This window comes from Myotis myotis, unplaced genomic scaffold, assembly GCF_014108235.1.
Source record: "Myotis myotis isolate mMyoMyo1 unplaced genomic scaffold, mMyoMyo1.p scaffold_m19_p_38, whole genome shotgun sequence".
Taxonomy (NCBI): Eukaryota; Metazoa; Chordata; class Mammalia; order Chiroptera; family Vespertilionidae; genus Myotis; species Myotis myotis.
This window is the reverse complement of record NW_023416344.1, coordinates 1,335,875-1,354,672: the sequence shown is the minus strand read 5'-3', so window position 1 is coordinate 1,354,672 and position 18,798 is coordinate 1,335,875. Positions and strand designations below refer to the sequence as shown.

Below are 18,798 nucleotides of genomic sequence, written 5' to 3'. Positions count from 1 at the left end.
TTGCAGCTTGGTTTGGAGGAGGGACAAGTTCTGGTGAGGATTCTGCAGCTGTTAGTGCTGCACAGTGTGGCTCCATCCCGTTGGAAAATACCCGCAGGGCCAACGCTCAGGGGGCACCGTCGGGGCTGGGGCGGCCTGGGTGCCGGACGCTGAGCGGAGGCTCCGGGAACGGTGGGTGGTCCCGTCAGGCCCTGGGTTTCATGCACTGAGGAGCTTCCTGCTGGTCTGCTCCCCAGCCCTGGACCCGCCAGGGGGACCAGCAGAGGGTCTGGCTGACCTGCCATTGCTTCCCTTCTAGTTCTGACAGACTCCGAGCTCGGGCTGCAGGAGCCCCTGGTGCCTGCCAAGCTGGGGACCCAGGCAGAGAGGGACCGGCGGCTGAAGAAGAAGTAAGAGCAGCATCCAGGCTGGCTGCCACCCCCTGCCCGTCCCCTGGCTGCCACCTCTGCCCATCCCGTGGGCTGCATGGGACTGAGCTCAGGTGGTCAGAGCCCAGGAGGCCCTTTCTGAACTGAGCTGGCCTGGTTCGTGGGGTCACGCAGAGGCTGGGCGCTGGCTGTTAGGGTGGCTCTGGCAGAGCAGACCGACATGGTCGTGGTCGGGCTGCATGCACAGTGAGAGCTCTTGCCCTTAGGTTGGAGGGCATCCCTGCCCCGTGTCTTGGAGTCACACTGCTTCAGGCGCAGAGCAGGGTGGCAGTCGGGTGAAGGGGGGATGAGCAGGGGAGCCCAGCACAGGGCACAGCCATGTCCCTGGAGCCATCCCGGGCGGCACAGGAAGGACTGCTGTGTCTGCTTCTCTCCCTGCAAGGCACCAGCTGCTTGAAGACGCCCGCCGAAAGGGACTGCCCTTTGCCCAGTGGGACGGCCCTACCGTGGTCTCCTGGCTAGAGGTACCTAGGCAGAGGGTCTACTCAGGGCCTGGGTCGGGGGACTCCTGGGCAGAACTTTCTCAGCATGCTTCTCCCCTGCCAAGTACACATGGGACCTAGACTTGCCCCGCCCCCATGCCCATCAGCACACAGCGGTTACCTTGATGGCTAAGGGCCGCAGGCCCCGCTGAGCCATAGGGCCCACGGGCGTTGACTGTGGCCGCCCCCGGGAGCTGGTCCCCGGGCAGAGCTGGGAGCCCTCCTCCCCCAGGCCCAGAGTTTCCGCTGTGAAGGGAGACGCGTTGATGATGGTCCCCTCCAGGTCCGCTCTTCTGAGACCGTGGCTGGGCCTGGCCTTGCCCTGGGGGTTGCCCGGCTCTTGGAGAGGCGGCTGAGTGACCCCGTGCCTGTGTCTGCAGCTCTGGGTGGGGATGCCAGCCTGGTACGTGGCAGCCTGCCGTGCCAACGTCAAGAGTGGGGCCATCATGTCGGCCCTGTCGGACACGGAGATCCAGCGGGAGATCGGCATCAGCAACGCCCTGCACCGGCTGAAGCTGCGGCTGGCCATCCAGGAGATGGTGTCTCTGACCAGCCCCTCCGCCCCGCCCACCTCCAGGACTGTGAGTGGCCTCTCCCTCCCCAAGACCCTTCCTGAGGCCCTGGAATGGCTCTGCCCAGCCTCCCATGGGTCTTTGGAGAGATGGTAGCCGTGTCTGCCCCTCACTTCCCATCCCCACACAGGGGTCCAGCTGGTCTGCAGGGGGTGATGTTGATTCTGGGGTCCCAGCAGGCCTAGCTTCTGCCTCCCACATACCACCAGGGGCTCCGTCTCCCCCCTGACTCGGCCCGTAGTCCCGGATCTCCAGGCAGCTGGGACTCCGGGTGTCTGTGTGGCCAGATGGCGGTGGCTGAGGGAGTGGGGTCTGTGAACTCTGTCCCAGGCCTCCAGCCTCTCCGTGGGCCTTCCCTGTGGCTGGGGGCAGCTCTTGTCCACGCTGCAGCATTCATGCTCGCTCACTGAGGAGGCGCTGGGGACACTGTGGGTGGACTCAGGGAGGGAGCTTTGTCCTTGTCCTTGGGGGACCCCTGGGACCCACTGCGGGACCAGCTAGGTTTCCTCTCTCTACAGTCCTCCGGGAATGTCTGGGTCACCCATGAAGAGATGGAAACTCTGGCAACATCCACTAAAACAGTGAGTCGGCCTGGGCCTGGGGTTAGGGCTGATGGCCCAGGGTGGGCGGGGAAGGTTGTGGGAAGTCGGTTGAGTGTGAGATTAGCCCTGACGTGTGACTGAGCTTGTTCTCAGGTGGAGGTTGGTGGTAAGGAGAGAGAGAGCGCGGTTGGGTGGCGGTGGGGGCGGAGTCCATTCCACGGTCACAGCTGGCACCAGGTGGGCGGGGGGGGGGGGGGTGAAGAGAGCTTTGCGCTGCTGTGGGCCTGGACCCGGGGTCCTGCCTGGCGCTGAGGCCTGTGCAAGGATAGGAGGGCCTTGCTGCCCTCTTACCGAAAGCATGGCACCCACACCTGCCTCCTCTCCCAACCTCGCCAACACTGTCCTTGCTCACCCACCAGCCCTGGGTGTGGGCTCCCTCTCGATGGAGCCTGGGGTGCGTGCTGCCAGGCTCTTGACTTGGCCATTTCCCCTCACGCTGCACGTTCCTGCTAGGACAGCGAGGAGGGCAGCTGGGCTCAGGTAAGACCCCCTGCCGGACGCGGGGTCCAGGGCACCTGCGAGGACCCTCCCTCCTCGTTCCCCTTTAGCTACTGTCCTGGCTTCTCATGTTGGCAGGAGAGGAGCCCGCGGGCTGTGCTGCCTGGTGCCTCTATCCCCCCCCCACTCACTACCCCCGCAGTGGGCTCCCTTCAGGAATGATAAGGTATAGGTTGGAAGCATCCTGTTCCTCCCTCCGCCCTCTCGGGGGCCTGTGAGCTGAGCAGAGGCCTCCCGTTCATTCACTTAGTGAGAAATATTCCAGGCTCTGGACACAGGCGTGAACAAGTTGCCCTCTCAGGCTCGTATTCTAGGGAGACAGGCAGTGAACGCAGCCACACCTCTGGATAGCGAGCCAGGCAAGTGAGGACCACGGTGGGGCTGCAAGCACGCCCGTCGCACAGGGAAGCCAGTCAGTGCAGATGTCAGCCTGTCCGCAGCAGCGGGGCGCTGAGCCCAGGAATGCAAGCAGAGCTGGTGTGTTGGTTAAGCACACGGTCGGCTGCTGTGCCCCAGAGGGTTAGCCAGGAGCTGCCCGGCTCAGTCAGGACCCGGCCTCCTCCTTCGCTTTCCACATGGAAAATGGCAGCAGCCAGCACCACACTATGAACGAGTCAAAATCACACCCATTTTTGTCAGGTCTGCAAAAAACACAATGTATTTTTGTGTCACAGGATTTTGGTAATTAGCTTATGTGTGCCGTGAGATGAACAAGATTGAATATCGCGGTCTTAGAGAAACGCACTTGGTGATTGTAAAAACCGTTAAACCTTTTTTCGAGCGAGGGACACAAAGCTCAGGGGTCCCCTCTGGGGTGTGGGGTGGGGAGGAGCAGACCCTCCTGGGTTTCCCTGGCTCTGGCGCCCTCTGCCCTGCAGCCGCCAGCAGGGGTGAGGCTGAGAATCGGAGGCAGCTGCTCCACGGCCCCTACACGCCTGCCTGGGAGCTGCTCTGTCCTCAGTGCAGGGGATTTGTCCCTGATGGAGCCACGTCATTTTGGGACCTAAAAAGCTTCATTTAAAACCCCCACCTCCCACCATGCCCACCCCTGGTGAACGAGCTGATGTTCACGGAACTGCTGTAGTTGGCTGCAGCCTGGCACTGCCTTCCTCCCAGACCCTGGCCTATGGGGACATGAGCCACGAGTGGATCGGGAACGAGTGGCTGCCCAGCCTGGGGCTGCCCCAGTACCGCAGCTACTTCATGGAGTGCCTGGTGGATGCCCGCATGCTGGACCACCTCACCAAGAAGGACCTGCGGGTGCACCTGAAGATGGTGGACAGCTTCCACCGGTGAGCAGGCGGCGGCCCTCCCAACAGGGCCCAGTTTTGGGCTCCGTCCAGTCTCTTCCCTGGCCCTTCTGGGTGGCAGCTGCTCCTTGCGGAGCTGGACTCTCTCCCCTTCAACCCTAAAGACCAAAGTTGTCTCTCTAACTCCCCTCCTGGAGGCTTCTCCCAGGCTGTTTCGTTTTCGCCGCGGGCTGGCTGGGCTCTGTTTACCCGGAGACGACTCGCCTGGACCCCATGTGCAGGGTGGGCACCGACCCCTTCCGGCTGGAGGACAGGCTCCTGGGCCCCTGCCCGGCCAGTGTGCCCGTCCCAGCGTCCCGCCTGAACCCACGGGCTTTGCTGCAGGATGTCACCCAGTCCTCCCTCTCTTTGCTGAAAGTATCTTCTGTTCAGAGGTGCTTGGAGGCCCCAGATTGGCAGCCGTGGGCGGGATTTGGCCGCAGATGTGTTTTGTGTGGCCCACATGGTATTTTTAAAATTATGAATTTAGTTGCTCGTTTTTAAGCTCTAGGAAATTTTACACCAAATTTTGGATGTCTGGATCCTCAAAAATTGAAAGCTCTATCTATTGTCACATTGCAGCATGGACTCCACCAGCCCCTGCAGCCCCTCAGCCCCACAGCCTGCTCGCCCATTTGCAGTAAACGCCTCCTGGCCCCAGGCGGCACTGGGCTTGCAGAGCAGGGCTGAAAATGGTTTGAGGAAGTCCTTGCTAACACCAGCTGAGACTGTCCAGGTCGCTAGTTCCTGGAAGGGGTGTCTGAGTCGTGAAGTGATTTCTGGGCAGGAAGGCTGGGGCAGCGGCGGGGCCGAGGAGGGAACTGTCTGCATAATCGAATCTCGCGAAGCAGAGGCCTCAGCGGAGTGGAGACAGTGGGGTTGGCAGGGGGTTGCTCCTCTGCTCCTCAGCTTCGCAGGCGACGACACCAGAGGCCACGTCAGGGCCACTCTTTAGGAGGAGCAGTCGCGGCCGAGGTGGGACGAGCTGCCCCGGGAGGTAGTGAGCTCTCGGTCCCCAGAGGCTGGCACGGGGTGCTGCCTCCTGCATTAGGCGGGCGCTCGGAGCGATGGCCTCTGGGGTCCCATCTCACCCCCGGCTCTGGTTCTCCGCGGTTCCTTGTGAGGGAGCGAGGGCCCCGTGTGCACCTGCTGCAGCGTGAGTGCTTCCGGTCCTTCCTGTGAACTCGTCCCAGGGGGTGAGATCCGGGAGGGAGCTTCCATGCTAACTGGGATCGAGTGGCAGGAAAATTATACCTGGGTAAGGAGGCTGGGGTGGGCTGGGTGGTGATGGTCGTACAGTCAGGTGGGCATGGCGGCATTTCAGCAAGGCCGTAGGGCAGCAGAATGGGAATGCTCCCGGCAGCAGTGCAGCCAGTGCAAAGGCCCTGAGGCCTGTGGGCAGCGAGGCAGGTGTCCCTGAGCTCAGACGGCGTGGGAGGACCCGGTAGCATCCATAGGCTTGTGTGAGGAGCCAGGTGAAATGGGAACACAAAAGGGTCTTTGTCACGCAGTCCTGGAGAGGGAGGGCCATGCTGCTTCCATGCTGAGAACTTCATCGTGAGGCCCAACCGGGCTGAGGGAGGACAGGGGACCAGAGAGGGAGGTGGCCTTGGCGGGTCGCGTGCAGGTGGAGCCGAGCGTCTGGGGGCTGTCTGTGCTGGAGGACGTGGGCAGCTGGGCAGGAGCGTGCCCCTGAGGCTGTGGTGGACTGTGTGCCTGCAGGAGCAGCCTGCAGTACGGCATCATGTGTCTCAAGAGGCTCAATTATGACCGGAAGGAGCTGGAGAGGAGGCGGGAGGAGAGCCAGCATGAGATCAGGGGTAAGCGGGTCACTGGGGCCTCCGCTGCAGGTGTGCACCTGGGTGCAGGGACCTCACCCCAAAGCTGAGAGGGAAGGAGGAGAGGGGGCTCAGGATGGAGGAGGGAGATGGGGTGGAGCCGAGGGCAGGGAAGGCTGGGGCTTTGGTCTGGGGGCTCCCCTCTTACCTGGAAACCTCTGGACCCCGGGTCCTTCTGCTCTTTTCCCGCCTCTAGATGTGCTGGTCTGGACCAATGAGCAGGTGGTCCACTGGGTCCAGTCCATTGGGCTCCGGGACTACGCAGGGAACCTGCAGGAGAGCGGTGTGCACGGCGCCCTGCTGGCCCTGGACGAGAACTTCGACCACAACACGCTGGCCCTGGTCCTGCAGATCCCCACACAGAACACCCAGGTGGGCAGCACTGGCGTCAGGGGCCCCGCTGCCTGTGCCTCAGCGTGGGCGGGGGGGTACTCATGACTTACATGTAAATTACACGTCGTCCTGGGAACCCATCCAAGAATGTGCTGACTTCTCTGAGCTGTTCATGTCCGGCCTGTGCCCGTCCTGTGGGCAGTGGGGCTGGAAGTGCTGCCTCTGAAAGGCTTCCTCCTGTATTTGTCCTGAATGAGCCGGGCAGCCGGGAGGGAGCCTCTTCCCAGTCTCGAGGGGTGGAAGGTGTGCGCGTTCGCCAGCCTCTGCTCTGGTGGTGTCGCGGCTCTGATGTGCTGCCCTGGCCTCGCCTGTCTCTGTGGACTCGGCCTTCAGCCTTTCCTCACAGACTCGCCTCTGCCCTGGTCACTGTCGGACTGCGGCAGCTGTCGGGGCTCTTGAGATTCAGCCCCGAATCCCCTCCGTGAGCTCTTCTGGGAGCAGATGCGTTCTGGCTTGTGGGAGGGGCGGCTCTGCGGTCTCAGAATTCTGGGTGGTGGGTGGCCTTTTGGGGGCACTGGCAACACAGAGCCAGTGTGTCCACCGGGCTCTGCAGCCACAGTGGAGAGCACAGACCCCCGTTCTCTAAGGAGCTCCTGGATGTCCCCCAGATGCGGCTTCCTGTGTTTGTCCTCCTCCAACCTGGTCTGCACTCCCCACCCTCAGCCTGGGGGGCTCCAGTCGGAGCGGGTCCTCCCCGCCATGGCCCACAAGAGTGCCATTCGGTGGTGCGGGACGTCCTCTCTCTCCCGGCCACTTGGAAAGGGTTCCCAGGACCGAGAAGGGTGGTCTCTAGGGAGCAACATGGGGGCTGTTTTCACCCAGAAATGGGCCGAGTTCTCCGTCTCCCGTTTCCTGTCTCGTGTCACCGGATTCTGTGAACAGGATTCACCCGTGAACAGGAGCAGGGTCCAGTCCCTCTCACTCTCCTGACCCTTCACGGCTTAGCTGTTGGGGAGGTCGGATCCCGACCAGTAGGAATCCTTCCTTGAAAATGGTTGCTAATATCTGGTGGCATTTGTGAAAACTTGCTTATTTCTGGCATTTCCCAAATCTCCCGGGTTAAACTCCCAGGCCTCTGGGAGGACCTCTGTGCCCCACTCAGCCCTGGGCCACCAGCCGCCAACTGAGCTGCCTCCAAGTGAAGCGTGGCCCTTCACCCTAGATCAGCTACATCCTGCTCCCCGGGGCTGCTGCTCACTTATCCCGCCCAGAAGGGCCTGGTGTGCACTTGACGCACAATGTGGGTCCCCGTAGGTGAGGCCTGCCTTCCGTGTGCCCTGTCACCTACTTTTTAAAAAGTCAGTTTCCTCTTTGCTCTGTAGGAAGGAGCCCGGCTCACAGCTGGCTTGTGAGAGGGCCCTGAGGTTTGTGCGAAGGGGCAGATCAGTCGGAGGGTTAAATGCCCTGAAACCGCGTCTGCGTGGACGTGGCCCCTAGGAAACAGGTGGCAGACCCGGCACAGCTGGCTGACCACAGCCCTCCCCCCCTCCCCCCCCGCCTCTCCCTCTTCCTGTGGACGCCAGGCCCGCCAGGCGATGGAGAGAGAGTTCAACAACCTCTTGGCCCTGGGCACCGACCGGAAGCTGGATGATGTGAGTGCCCGCCCTGATGGGGCCTTGGGTTTGCCATTGGTGGCTCCTAGCGCCCATCAGGACACCTGACACCCCCCCCCCCCCACACACACACGTTCCTGTCCCCGGCCTTGCGTGCCCCTGCCTGTCAGGTCGGCCTTAGCTCCTTGGCTCCAAACGAGTTACAGACGACCCCAGACCGCTTAACGGCGGCTTCCCCATCCTCACTCCATCTGCTCTGTGATCACCCCCCACACCGAGGCCCCGAGGTCCCTGCTCACACCGCCGGCCTGAGACGCCCTAGAGCTTCCTTCCCAGTGGGGCTGAGCCCTCCTTGTGGTTGACCATGGGGCCTCAGCAGACAGGACACACGCAGGCCGCCAGCACCGACTGCATGGGGTGCCCTGGAGTTGGCTACACACACAGGCACATACACACACATGTGTAGAACATGTGTGTGGGCTCCAGGCAAGGAGTAGACTGCCAGACACCACTCTCAGGGATCTGATCTCCCCAGTGCCCTGCAGGGGGGCCCTGCTGGGTGGGGGCTGCCTGGTGAGCGCGTCCCTGGATGACACAGGAGAAAGACTGGGGGGTCCCGGGGGGTCCCAAGCCCAGGTGAGATGACGGGTGCGTGATGGGCAGATCCCACCAGAGGCCTCCCCTCCCAGAGACAGTTCCCTGCCAAGGAGTCATCCAGGGACCAGCGGAGCGCCCGGGCGGGAGGGAGGTGCATTCCGCTGTGTCCCTGCAGGGGGAGGACAAGGTGTTCCGCCGTGCGCCCTCCTGGAGGAAGCGCTTCCGGCCGAGGGACCTCTCCGCAGGCGTGCTCAGCGTGTCCCCGCTGGGGTCCCTGCAGCCTCCACCGGCCCCGCCTAAGAAGGTCACGCCTGAAGGTGAGTGACGCTGTCTGCCCTGGCTGCCTGAGGCTGCACTGACCTGCTGTGGCCGTGGCCTGGCCGCCCCAGCGCAAGCGCTCATACTAACAGCCGCCTGTGTGTTCTCGGCTGCCGCCTCTCCCAGCCGGGCCGGCCGGGGCGCAGAGACCGGAGACCTCCACGGTGCGGACCTACACCTGCTGACCCACCCGGTCGGCCCTGTGCCCGTGGCCCGTGCTCGGGGTAAGTGGGCCAGCCCAGCCGCACGGCCTTCGCGCCCTCCTCGCCCTCCCGGCTGGCCGCCGCTCTGCTGCATCTGGCCTGGTGCTCTGCTTGCTGGGGGGCCCTGCCACCCGGCCTCCGCTCGAGCACTGTCTATTGCTAACGCCCCCCTCTCTCTCAGCGCACTCCCACTATCTCTACGGACACATGCTCTCTGCCTTCCGGGACTAGCCACGCCCCAGGGCTCCACAGGCGCGGCCGCTGGACCCCTCCTGCTCGACCCCTTCCTCCAGGCTCCCAGGCTCTTCAGTGACTCTCCAGCCGCCCTGGGTCTCCGAATACACACGTCCACCCCTGGGCCGTCCGCCAGCCCAGGCCCCGCGTGTCCTTTGTCATCTCTGATGTGGCTGCGCCTCCTGGAGTCGCGCAGCCCCGGGTGGGCTGTGACTCCACCTCCCCCCTGGTCCTGGCCTGGCCTCAACTTCCAGGGGAGACCAGGGCACCGACGCAGGCCGGGCGACCTGCCGAGAAAAGGGCGCTTCACCCTCTGCGTGTGAGCTATCTGGCCTCTGGTCCCTGTCCCTGTCCTGGCTCTGCCCAGTGGCCTGCCTGCCATGGCTTCTGCTCCAGGACCCCCTGCGGGGCTGGGCGGCAGCAGGCCTGTCCTGGGTGAGGCTGGGGAGGAGGTCCCAGGCCTGGCCTAAGCTGAATCCCAAATGCGAATTTGAGAAGAACCTGGGAGAAATGGGCCCCTGAGCTTTGGGTCGAGGGTCCAGGTGTGGAAACAGCCCCCCATTCAGTGAGGCACAGGCTGGCCAGTGGAGGAGACCAGGGGCTGTGGTGGCCTCACCCAAAGGGCAGTGGGATGCCACCCGTCCCGCGTGGGGTAGAGCTGCTGGGGGGTGGGGAATGGTGTGGGGGAGGGTCGGGGCCTGCGACCTCAGCTCTGGGCAGGACAGAGATCACCCCACACCCCACACACTGCCAGCCCTGCTCCGCACCCTGTCCCTCCGTCCCTCGGCCCCTGCAGGAATCCCAGCCCACAGCGCGCCCATGGCAGAGTGAGTGTGCCCGCCTCAGCTCCGGCTTGGGGAGGAGGGAGGCTGAGGCTGCCTCCCCTTCTCTCCTGGGAAGAGCTTGATGCTTCCCCTAAGTGAGTCGGCCCGGCCCAGGTCACTGAATGTGGGTGAAGGCCGCCCTCTACCCCTTGCTCAGGGCTCCCTGGGTGTGCAGGGACTGCCTCTTCTAGAGATTCCTACCAAGTGGACAGCGTTCCCCAGCAGCATGGCATTCCCAGGAAATCATCTTCCTCGCCCATTCCTCACCCCCCTCGGTGCTGGAAGTGCTGGGGACCCAAGTTCAGGATGTGGGTGGAACCCAGGCTTCATCCAAGCGAGAGCAGAGGCAGGTGTGTGGAGGCCACACTCCCGGCCGGTGGCTGAGCAGCTGGACTGGGGTCTGAGCGAGGCTGCCCGAGTGGGGCAGTGCAGGCTCGGCACTTGGCGACGTCTCAGAGGTGAGGTCCCCATGCTGGGGTGGGGCTCCCCTCGCGCCCTGTCCTCCCTGGCATCAGCCACCGTGGAGATGAGGGCGGGGAGAGAAACCCCTGTGCTTGGGTGATGGGCCTGAAGGTTGTGGAGAAACCCCAGGCTCTGCTTGGTGGAGTGGGGACCACAAGGCCGTGTGATGGTCAGGGGACCCGACGAGCTGGTACGAGGGCGCGGCCGCAGCTGTCCTCCACTTCGTCCTCCACGCGGTTGTGCCGTGAGGCAGCAGCTGGGGGACCTGGGTCCCTTCGGGGCGGCGTGGGGTGTTTCGGAAGGCGATGGAGGAGGGGCCGGTGGGGGTGAGGCTGCTGTCTGCTGCTCAGAGGAGGTTGTTTCTCAGTCAGTGCATTTGCAGAGACCCGAGGCCTGAGCCCTCACAGCTCCCTTCAGGTCCCTGCTCAGCACCGTGCTAGCTCCGTGCATCCGGAGGGGTGCCTGTGGTGTGCGTGCGTGTGTGTGTGTGCCCCACCAATAAACCTGATTTTACGACAATGTGAACATGGCTCTGGTCCTTCTAACCTGGAGCTCACCTGCATGTCCGTCCTCTGGGCCTAGGGCTGCCCTTGGGGAAGCCGTTCCTTGGAGAGCTGAGGGCGGTAGCTTCTGCTCCACATACCCCGGGCCTGAGAGGGAGGTTTGGGCTGCTCGTGCCCGGGGGTGGGGAGGGAGGGCAGCCTGGCTGCTGGCCATACCCCTTGCCAGCCATGATCTCCTTCCAGCCTGATTCCCCAAAGTCTGATTCCGCGACATTTGATTAACCCAGTTTGATTTCCTGTAGGCGCTTCCACTGGAGACTGGGACTTAGGCTAATTTCCCTAAAGAACTCCCCTCATTACTCATTTCTCCTTCTCTGGAATGTAATTGTGAAGGCTGCGCTCTTGTTATTGTAGGAAAGTCCCTGGGCTTCGCGATAAGGGTGAGGCTGGCAGAGCAGCCGTCACTGTGCAGTCCTGGCTGCATCCTCCGTGGTGGGAAGCAAGGCAGGCCATGGCCACACCCGACCACGGAGGGAACTGCCAACCCTGACCACCACTGAGGACTGTTCCTCTCACCAGCATATGAATATGAAATTCAGCTCCCAAATGACTTGATAACTACAGAGGAATAAACTTTAAAAATATATCCAGCAACCCCAGAGCCCCCCAGGTCCTGAACAGAGACGGAAGCCCTTGGCCAGCCCCAGCCCCAGCCCCAGCCCCAGCCAGGGGGCGCCTGAAGGCAGTGGGCAGTGTCCCCGGCAGCCTGGAGGGTGCTGGGCAGAGGAAATGGGCCTGAGCAGCCCTCCTGTCCAAGGCCAGTGAGTCAGGGAGGGACCCAGGTGTTCCCTGCACCCTTCCCAGGGGGTGAGAGGAAACACCAAGATGCAAAGGCAGAGGGAAACCCCACATGTGGTTGGCCCAACCTGTGATTCCCACCAGGCCCGCCCCTCGCCCTTGCCTGGGGCCTGAGCCTGCCTGTCTCCTCCTCTTTCTTATGCAGTTTCTGGGCACACCCTGGAGGGCTGCATGTGGGGCCCTGTCTTCAGGAGCAAGTCTGGAGGGCTGAGCCCTTGGGCACCAGCGTCTGCTCAGCACCTGGGGTCCCTCTCTTCAGGGCCCCAGAGAACTGAGTCGGGGCTGGAGGGGACCCCACACAGAGTCCTGACTTCTGTCATGATTCTGAAACTTAATTTGCAATAAATCAGACGAGCAGCCTGAAGCAGTTGGAATTAATGAAGTTTTTAGTGGATGTTCATGGTCCAGGGAAATTCTAGCTCCTGATGCCTCCCCCGTTGACCCTCGTGTCACGTGTCCAGTCCTTGCTCACCCTCAGGAAGCCAGACTGAAAGCAGCAGCCTCAGCGTCCCTTCCTGTGGTGGCTCTTGGGGAGCCCCGTGCGCTTCCCCCACTGCTGAGTCTCCATCCTCTGGGCCGCAGGCCAGGCCACAGCCCCCTCTGCCCGATGATGGACGATGGAAGGGTGCAGTGGGATTCCATCATCTCCCACTTCCCTACGGGCTCCTGGTAATGCCACCCAGAGGAGAGGCAGGGATCAGGGAGGGAAACCCACAGATTCCAGCTGCACCCCCACCCGTGGGCTGTGGGCTGGGCACCAGGCCTGTGCTCAGTTCATTGGAGGACCTGGCGGGATGGTAGTGAGTGCACGGTGTCGTGAATTAGAGGATGACAGGCCTCAGCAGGGGGCTGGCATGTCTTCCCTGGCCTGTGGACCGACCTGGCTTCCAGGGGTCCCAGGGCCTGGTGACCACCAGCAATGGGATCTCACGCCCGATCCTGGGCGTGTCTGGACTGAGGGACGCAGGAGTGGCAGGCACCCCTCTGTCTACATCACGGACATCTAGCAACCAGTGTTTATTCATTTTTTAAAAAAGGAAATCCAAATAAGTTAGCAAAAAAAAATTACAAAACAATAGCAAAACCACACAATGCTTAGTTATCAAAGGAAGTCACCCCAAGAGCCCCGCCCCCCATCCCGTACCTGGCAACTCTGCACAGGACACCTTGGTCAGATGGCAGCTTCACAAACAACACGCAAAACAAACAACATAAAACCTGGGGTTTCCCAGTGTTCACGGCAGAAGCTTGGCCCCCGGGGACTGGGGGACGGGGCACCTCTTCCTGCTCCTGAGTCAGGGCAGGCCCAGCCCAGCCACTGCCTCAGGAACAGCAGACGGAGGTGCACCGTGTGTCCGGGTCAGGACACTCTGTCGCTCAGACTGGCCTTGGGGGGAGGGGGAGCCGAAGGCTGAGTTATACTCGAAGGGAAGCTCCTGAGTTTGCCCCTGAGCGAGGCACCCGAGAGCACTCTGGTCCCCTGCTCTGTCTCCCTGGACCGGGATGGCCCTGGGAGCTCTGAGCAGTCAGCCAAGTGAGAGCGCCCACTCCCTCTCTGGGTGGTGGCTTAACCTTCGACAGGCGAGGAGAGGGGCAGGCTGGCCTCCTGGCATCAGGACAGCCTGGCTTCGGCGGCCTCCGTGCCCCAGTGGCGGCATCTGTGGCCAGCCTGTGGGCCCCTGGCCGCCGGCCGCAGACCACCTCAGTTGGGCAGGGTTTCATCCGGGAAGGCCACAGAGACGTCCTCCATGGTGATGCTGTCCACGATGGAGGTGAGTGAGTGCAGGTTGTGGGCGTCCGCAGGGTCCGCTGGGAGCAGATGGTCTGTGGGGAGAAGGTGGGCGGGGTCACCTGGCGACAGGCGTCTCCAGCTCAGGAGTGCTGCTGCCCTTCCCAGTGGCACGCGTGGGACAGGTGCCTCCTCCCAGCTCCGCTCCTGGGGCTGGGCCGGGGTTGGAGCAGCTATTCCGACTGCCCTGGGAGTTGGAGCCTGGGTGGTGTGTCCTGGGAGATGGCCCTGCCCTTGTTGGCATTAGGCAGCACGGACTCGGGACTCCCAGGAACCCCTGGGGTAGGGATAGGCTCCTCCCTGTGGAGAAGGTCAGCCACTGGCCACCAGGCACAAGGCAGGAGCTGCAGGAGGCCGGCTCTAGCCCTGAGGCCCTGGGTTCAGCAGGTCCCCGCAGAGGCCGAGGGGAGAAGCCGGGGCAGGGAATAAGGGAAGAGGGGCGACCTGGGCTGGACACAGGCTGAGGGATTTGAGCCAAGCTGACCAGGTCCCACCTCACTTACCCCCTGGGTTGGGGCCGAACTCCAGGGCGCTGCCCCACTCTGGACTGCAGGAGGCGCTGTGGGAGCTGCATTCACTGGGTACCTGCTAGACACCGAGGCCCAAGGTCAGGCACAGCGGTCTCTGTGGTGCCCTCTGTCCAGTCCCCAGGGCAGAAGCTCCTGTGCCCAGGCTACCCCTCTAGCCCAGGTCACCCCCTCCACTGGGAGTGTCACAACTCACCCCTTCCCTGCCCCCGCCTGGCCACAGAGCCCCAGCTTCCAGGCCTTTCCTGGCTTCCATCTGGGGTGGACACCAGCTTAAGGGGGCGCCTGGTTTTCCTGACCCTGAGATCAGGGTGTCCAGCCCAGCCAGGGCCTCTCTATGCAAGTGCTGGGGTTCCGGGTGGGGTGGTGGGGGTGGAGCTGTCCATCCCCAGGCACTGACCCGGCTGACTCGGGACTTGTTCCTTGACCCTCATCCGGACCCCTGCCCCCCACCCCCATCTCTGCTTGTCCTGCTGCCTGTCCTGTCTGGAAAGGACACGGGACACAGGGATGGCTGGGCGCCCAGCTCTGACGGAGGACTGTCCCACGAGCCCACGTAGGAGCCTGAGACTGCGCCCCTCCCACGGGCAGGTGGGGCAGCCACTTACCCCCGCCGGGGGGCCGCCCCGCGGGCAGCGCAGCCCGCGCTCCTCCTGGCGGAGAGAGCTGAGCAGGGCCTGCAGGCGCTCGATGTACTGGATGGCGCTCCGCAGGATCTCCACCTTGGGCAGCCGCTGGTTGGGGTTCAGCAGGGTGCTCCGCTTCAGGGCCTCGAAGGCCTCGTTCACCTTCTTGAGCCGGCGCTTCTCCCTCAGCGTGGCCGCCCGCCGCCGGTCCACGGACACGGACTTCCTCTTACACGCCTTGCACGCCCACGGCAGGCACTGGCCCGGGCAGTGCTCGGGGGTCCCCAGCCCCTTGTCTTCGAGGGGTCCCCGGGCCTCGGGGCTCAGGCTGAGCTCAGTCCGCTCGTAGCCCGGCGGCTCGAAGCCCTGGAGGTGGACGGGCAGGTAGTTTTCCCCGTCGTAGAAGTGGGGCTCCTGGTAGAAGTAGGGGGGTGTCTCATACAGCTCCATGGGGTCGGAAGAGGCTCGTTCCTGCCACTGGCCCCCAAGCTCCTGCAGCCCCTCACGCCAACTGCTGGGTGCCATTTAAACCCTTCCCGCTGGCATGGAACCAGAGATAAATATAGCCAACGCCACGGAAACCTGAGCCCCCTCTAAGCTGTTGCTGCACATCAAGACGTTCACAGTGGATTAGACGTGACCCCCCCACCCCCCGCCTCCACCCACCCACCCAGCCTGCCTGCCCCGGCCAGCCCTGGGCTCCTGGGCCCAGGAGGGAGGCCGTCGGGTGTAATTTGATTAGTTTTCATTTCTCGGCAGCCCCCCTGGGGCAGGCAGGGGAGGTGGGGGACACATTCTCATCTGCTCCTTTCAATTACTCCTGGCAGGGGGCCTGCCTGCTCCCTTTGCTGGTCCCAAAGAGTTAGGGTGGGGCCCAGAGGGGTGGGTTTCGGCTGGAAGGGGTCCTACGTCAATTCATTCGTCCCTTGCTTCCTGGCAGCTCCGTGAGCCTCAGCCAGACAGGAGTCCCTCCCAGAGGGCAGGCTGCTGCCTGTCCAGCAGGCGTGTCCAGGGGCAAGAAGGGCCGATGGAAGGGGACGCATGGCCTCCCCTTCTGGTCTCCACGGCAGCCTTGACCGTGTCTCTCAGGGCTCAGTGATGGGGATACATGGAGGGAGGAGGAATTCGGGGTCTTGTTTTTCTCCTGTGGCAGGGCCAGTGGGCGCCTGGAATACGCTGGTCATGGTGCCACCGTCCAGCTGTGGAAAGTCGGGTCTGGGGGACCTGTGTCTCCGCCCTCCCTCCCTCTGCGTCCTCCTATGTCGTCTCCTCCAGTCTGTTCTGCCCCAGTCGGACCCGAGGTTTCCCCGAGTCCTCGCCGTGGGCGGGGGGGCATAGCCCCTCCACGCAGTGTAAATCTCCCTGCTCCTGGCCTCCTGCTGGTTCTGCCTCTTCCTGTCTGAGCCCTCAGGTCGCCCTGCAGGTCGCTCTGGGATGCGGGGGCAGGAGGGACTGGTTCATCTCTGAGTGCGGGGTCCCCTCTCGGCAGAGGCCTGGGGTCTGAGAGGACCCGTGCTTCCGTCCAGGGCGGGCCAGCAGCGGACAAGGCTCACTTTAGGGCTGCCGGGTCACTACACGCCAATCCTCAGAGCCCTGAGAATGGGAGGGATGCTGAAGTTACTATGGAAACCCAGAGATGGCCACACTTGGCCTTTTGGGAGCCAATCGCCCTTCCTCCGGACAGCGTGCCCATGTCCTTGAGAAGCAGGAGCAGGAGGACCGGGCTTGTGTCGTGGGAGTTTCGGGGTCTCACGCTCTAGCTGGTGAGCCTGGAGACGGAAATGCCCGGTCACACTGCCAGCGAGTTGTTTCAGCTCTGCCGTAAGCACGGGGGCTGCCATCGTGTGCAAGGAGGGGGCTCGTCAAGCAGGTGTGTCAGGAGTTTGTGGAGAGCCTGCGTCGGGGCTGGGGAGGAGGAGAGCACCGCTGGTTCAGGAGGTCACGCAGGGTCCAGACGAGAGAGGAGGGGATGGGGGACTGGTTGGTGGAGCTCAGGGTTCAGGACAAGCCTGCAGAGAAGGGGACGCCCAGCAGTGATGGAGGGACTTGGTAGTGAGGCAGGGGCACCCCATGGAAGACCACGGCGGGCCTTCGGGAGCAAGGCGCGTGGTCCTGGGTGTAGAACGGCCGACCCAGAGGCAGGAGGAAGTGTGGACCGGGAGGACAGGCGTGTCAGCTGGCGAAGGATGGTGTGTGAGTGTGTGTGTGTGTGAGTGTGTGAGTGTGTGAGTGAGGCAGGTGATGGTTGTAAGGAGAGGGCAGTGGGCAGGTGGAGACACTTCTCCTCCTCCCCTGGCCCCCCTGCGGCCGGGTCCCTGGCTCCCTGCACAGCCACCGGGGAACCAGAGCAGCAGGGAGGGGAAGGGACACCAGCCCCGCCCGCCTGGGACAGAGGACTCGGAAGATAGGGCAGCTCCGCTGTCTCTGACGGCAGCTCCCCAATGGGGGACTGTCCCTTTACCCACCTGGCTCCTCTCAGAGCCACGATGCGGGGAAGCGGCACCTGGAGACCTGGCCTTCCTCCCCCTGGCACCCCCCCACCAGCCGCCCAAGCCTCCCTCTGATGGACAGGAACACATTGGGGCCACCACAGAGCGGTCTTTGTGCTCCCAGCAGTGGAGATCCATCAGCTCGCCCTGACAGCGGGGCGTCAGGCCCTAATCCCCACCCCACTGGCCTGGGCACACAGGCCCCTGCAGTCCCGGCCCCTCCAGAGGCAGCCCTCACCCCACCCACCCTCCCAACGTGACTGTTCCTTGCATGCTGGGCTGGCCTCGCTTGCATGGTCTCGGAAATCCCCTTCACCTGCTTCCTGCTCCCTGCTCCCCACTCTGCTCCCCCAGCATCTCCCAGTCCCAGCTGACCTGGCAGGTGGGCGGACCTGGGCTGCCAGGTTGATTGGTTAACATCCAACCAGGTTCCCGGTCCAGAGTCTCAGGTGCTGGGAATCGGGGAGTGAGAGCCTTTGGCTTCTGCAAAGATGGCTGAGCTTCTGTTCTCCGGGCTGGGGCCCTGGCTGGGGCCCTGGCTGGGGCGGCAGGAAAATGCTCCCACGGGCCCCTGAAGCCGGAACAATGGGTGCCCACCAGCATCAGCTCTCTGTGGGCCAGTAGCTTTGCAGTGAGAACAGATCCAGAATCTGAGAAAACCTGAGCGGGGAAGCTTCCTCCTACACACGGGGAAACTGAGGCCGGAGAAGAAAGTGACTCTCCTGAGGGCGCACAGGGTACCCCGTCAGAGTGTGAGGGGTGTTGGCTCTTGGTGCCTGAGCTTGGGCCTTGGGGCAGAGCCAGGGGGCCCCTCTCCTTTCCTGAGGGTGACGTGTGGAGAAGGCCCAGAAAGCACCGTGAGTACCTGCTTTCCAGGTGGGCTCAGGCACAGGTAGGAGGCGGCAGGGGGTTGGAGGGCTCTAGGCGTCGAATGGAGAGTCAGGGAGACATCAGAGAAGGCCTGACGGAGAGATGGAAAGAAGACACACCAGGGCTAAGGGGCGATGGACTGGGGGCCGGGAAACCTGAGGGCTTGAGACCAGAGGAGGGTTTGGAGGCAAATGGGGCCGGGGCGGGGGGTGGAGAGGTGAGGAGCAGGAGGGGAGGGCCTGGAGGCCCACGTTGTGCCCTTTTCCTCCGAGGACAAGCATCAGATAACCCCTGGGAAGTCCCTCCCGCTGGGGTCAGCTCAGCGCCAGGTCACTCGCCAAGAATCTCTGGCCTCTGCTGGGCGGGCGAAGGTGAGGCCGGGAGTGGACAGGAGGGACCAGGGGACGGGTCTGAAGAGGTGCTTGGTGGTCACAAAGCACCGGATGAGGTTTACAGAGCCCGACGGGCCCGCAGGGTGTGGGCCGTGTGCACCCGGGCCGTGGAAGTGTGCGTGCGAGTGCCCGAGTGGTTCCTGAGCTGGGCCCTCAGCTCCCAGGACGACCTGTCGGAAGGGAAGGCCGTGGAGGAGGGAGCCCTGGATCAGGAGTCAGGGCGTTGCTGCCCTGTCTCCTCCCTGGTCTCCCCGTGTCAATCAGGTGCTGGACTGAGTGACCCAAGTGGCCCCTTGAAAGGTGGCACTCTGGTTCCGCCTCAGCCTGTGGGCTGCGGGGCTCAGGGGTCGGCAGGAGGACTGCTGAGAGGGTGCGAGCCAGGCCTCACCCTGAGGAGTGGACTCGGGGTCAGTGGGGACCATGTGTGTCGGCGGCTCCTCCTTCCCTGCTG

At 63.5% G+C, this 18,798-nt stretch overlaps 2 protein-coding genes across 7 annotated transcripts in view; one reads left to right on the top strand and one right to left on the bottom strand.

The window, feature by feature from the left end:
• PPFIA4 (PTPRF interacting protein alpha 4) overlaps positions 1-10,810 on the top strand; it is a 30,175-nt gene extending 19,365 nt beyond the window's left edge. For 2 of the 4 annotated variants that reach the window (XM_036303756.1, XM_036303753.1), the window contains exons 20-29: positions 299-389; positions 811-892; positions 1,291-1,491; positions 2,001-2,063; positions 3,699-3,874; positions 5,594-5,691; positions 5,906-6,081; positions 7,626-7,694; positions 8,428-8,569; positions 8,955-10,810. In XM_036303756.1, coding sequence (XP_036159649.1) covers positions 299-389; positions 811-892; positions 1,291-1,491; positions 2,001-2,063; positions 3,699-3,874; positions 5,594-5,691; positions 5,906-6,081; positions 7,626-7,694; positions 8,428-8,569; positions 8,955-9,004 — 1,148 coding nt within the window. In that variant the 3' untranslated portion in view covers positions 9,005-10,810. Of the gene's footprint in view, positions 1-298; positions 390-810; positions 893-1,290; positions 1,492-2,000; positions 2,064-2,537; positions 2,565-3,698; positions 3,875-5,593; positions 5,692-5,905; positions 6,082-7,625; positions 7,695-8,427; positions 8,570-8,696; positions 8,795-8,954 lie in introns of all 4 variants that reach the window. The other 2 variants (XM_036303754.1, XM_036303755.1) reach the window with 2 other exon arrangements.
• A 1,858-nt stretch (positions 10,811-12,668) lies between these two features.
• Positions 12,669-15,151, bottom strand: MYOG (myogenin). Of its 3 annotated transcripts, none has more exons than XM_036303889.1 (3): positions 14,579-15,151; positions 13,947-14,031; positions 13,210-13,478 (listed from the first exon to the last, which is right to left on the bottom strand). In XM_036303889.1, the coding sequence occupies exons 1-3, from the start codon at positions 15,119-15,121 to the stop codon at positions 13,357-13,359; spliced, it is 750 nt and encodes a 249-aa protein (XP_036159782.1). In that variant the 5' UTR covers positions 15,122-15,151; the 3' UTR covers positions 13,210-13,356. The 3 variants fall into 3 exon arrangements, with proteins under 3 accessions (XP_036159781.1, XP_036159782.1, XP_036159783.1); XM_036303890.1 differs by having other exon boundaries at positions 13,947-14,028; XM_036303888.1 differs by lacking the exon at positions 13,947-14,031 and having other exon boundaries at positions 12,669-13,478.
• Between the last annotated feature and the right edge of the window lie 3,647 nt (positions 15,152-18,798).

Coding starts and splice junctions, on each gene's coding strand:
- MYOG (XM_036303888.1), bottom strand. CDS start 15,121: ATGGCACCCAGCAGTTGGCGTGAGGGGCTGCAGGAGCTTGGGGGCCAG. Junction 13,479..14,578: donor GGGGCGGCCCCCCGGCGGGG/GTAAGTGGCTGC, acceptor TTCTCCCCACAG/ACCATCTGCTCCCAGCGGAC.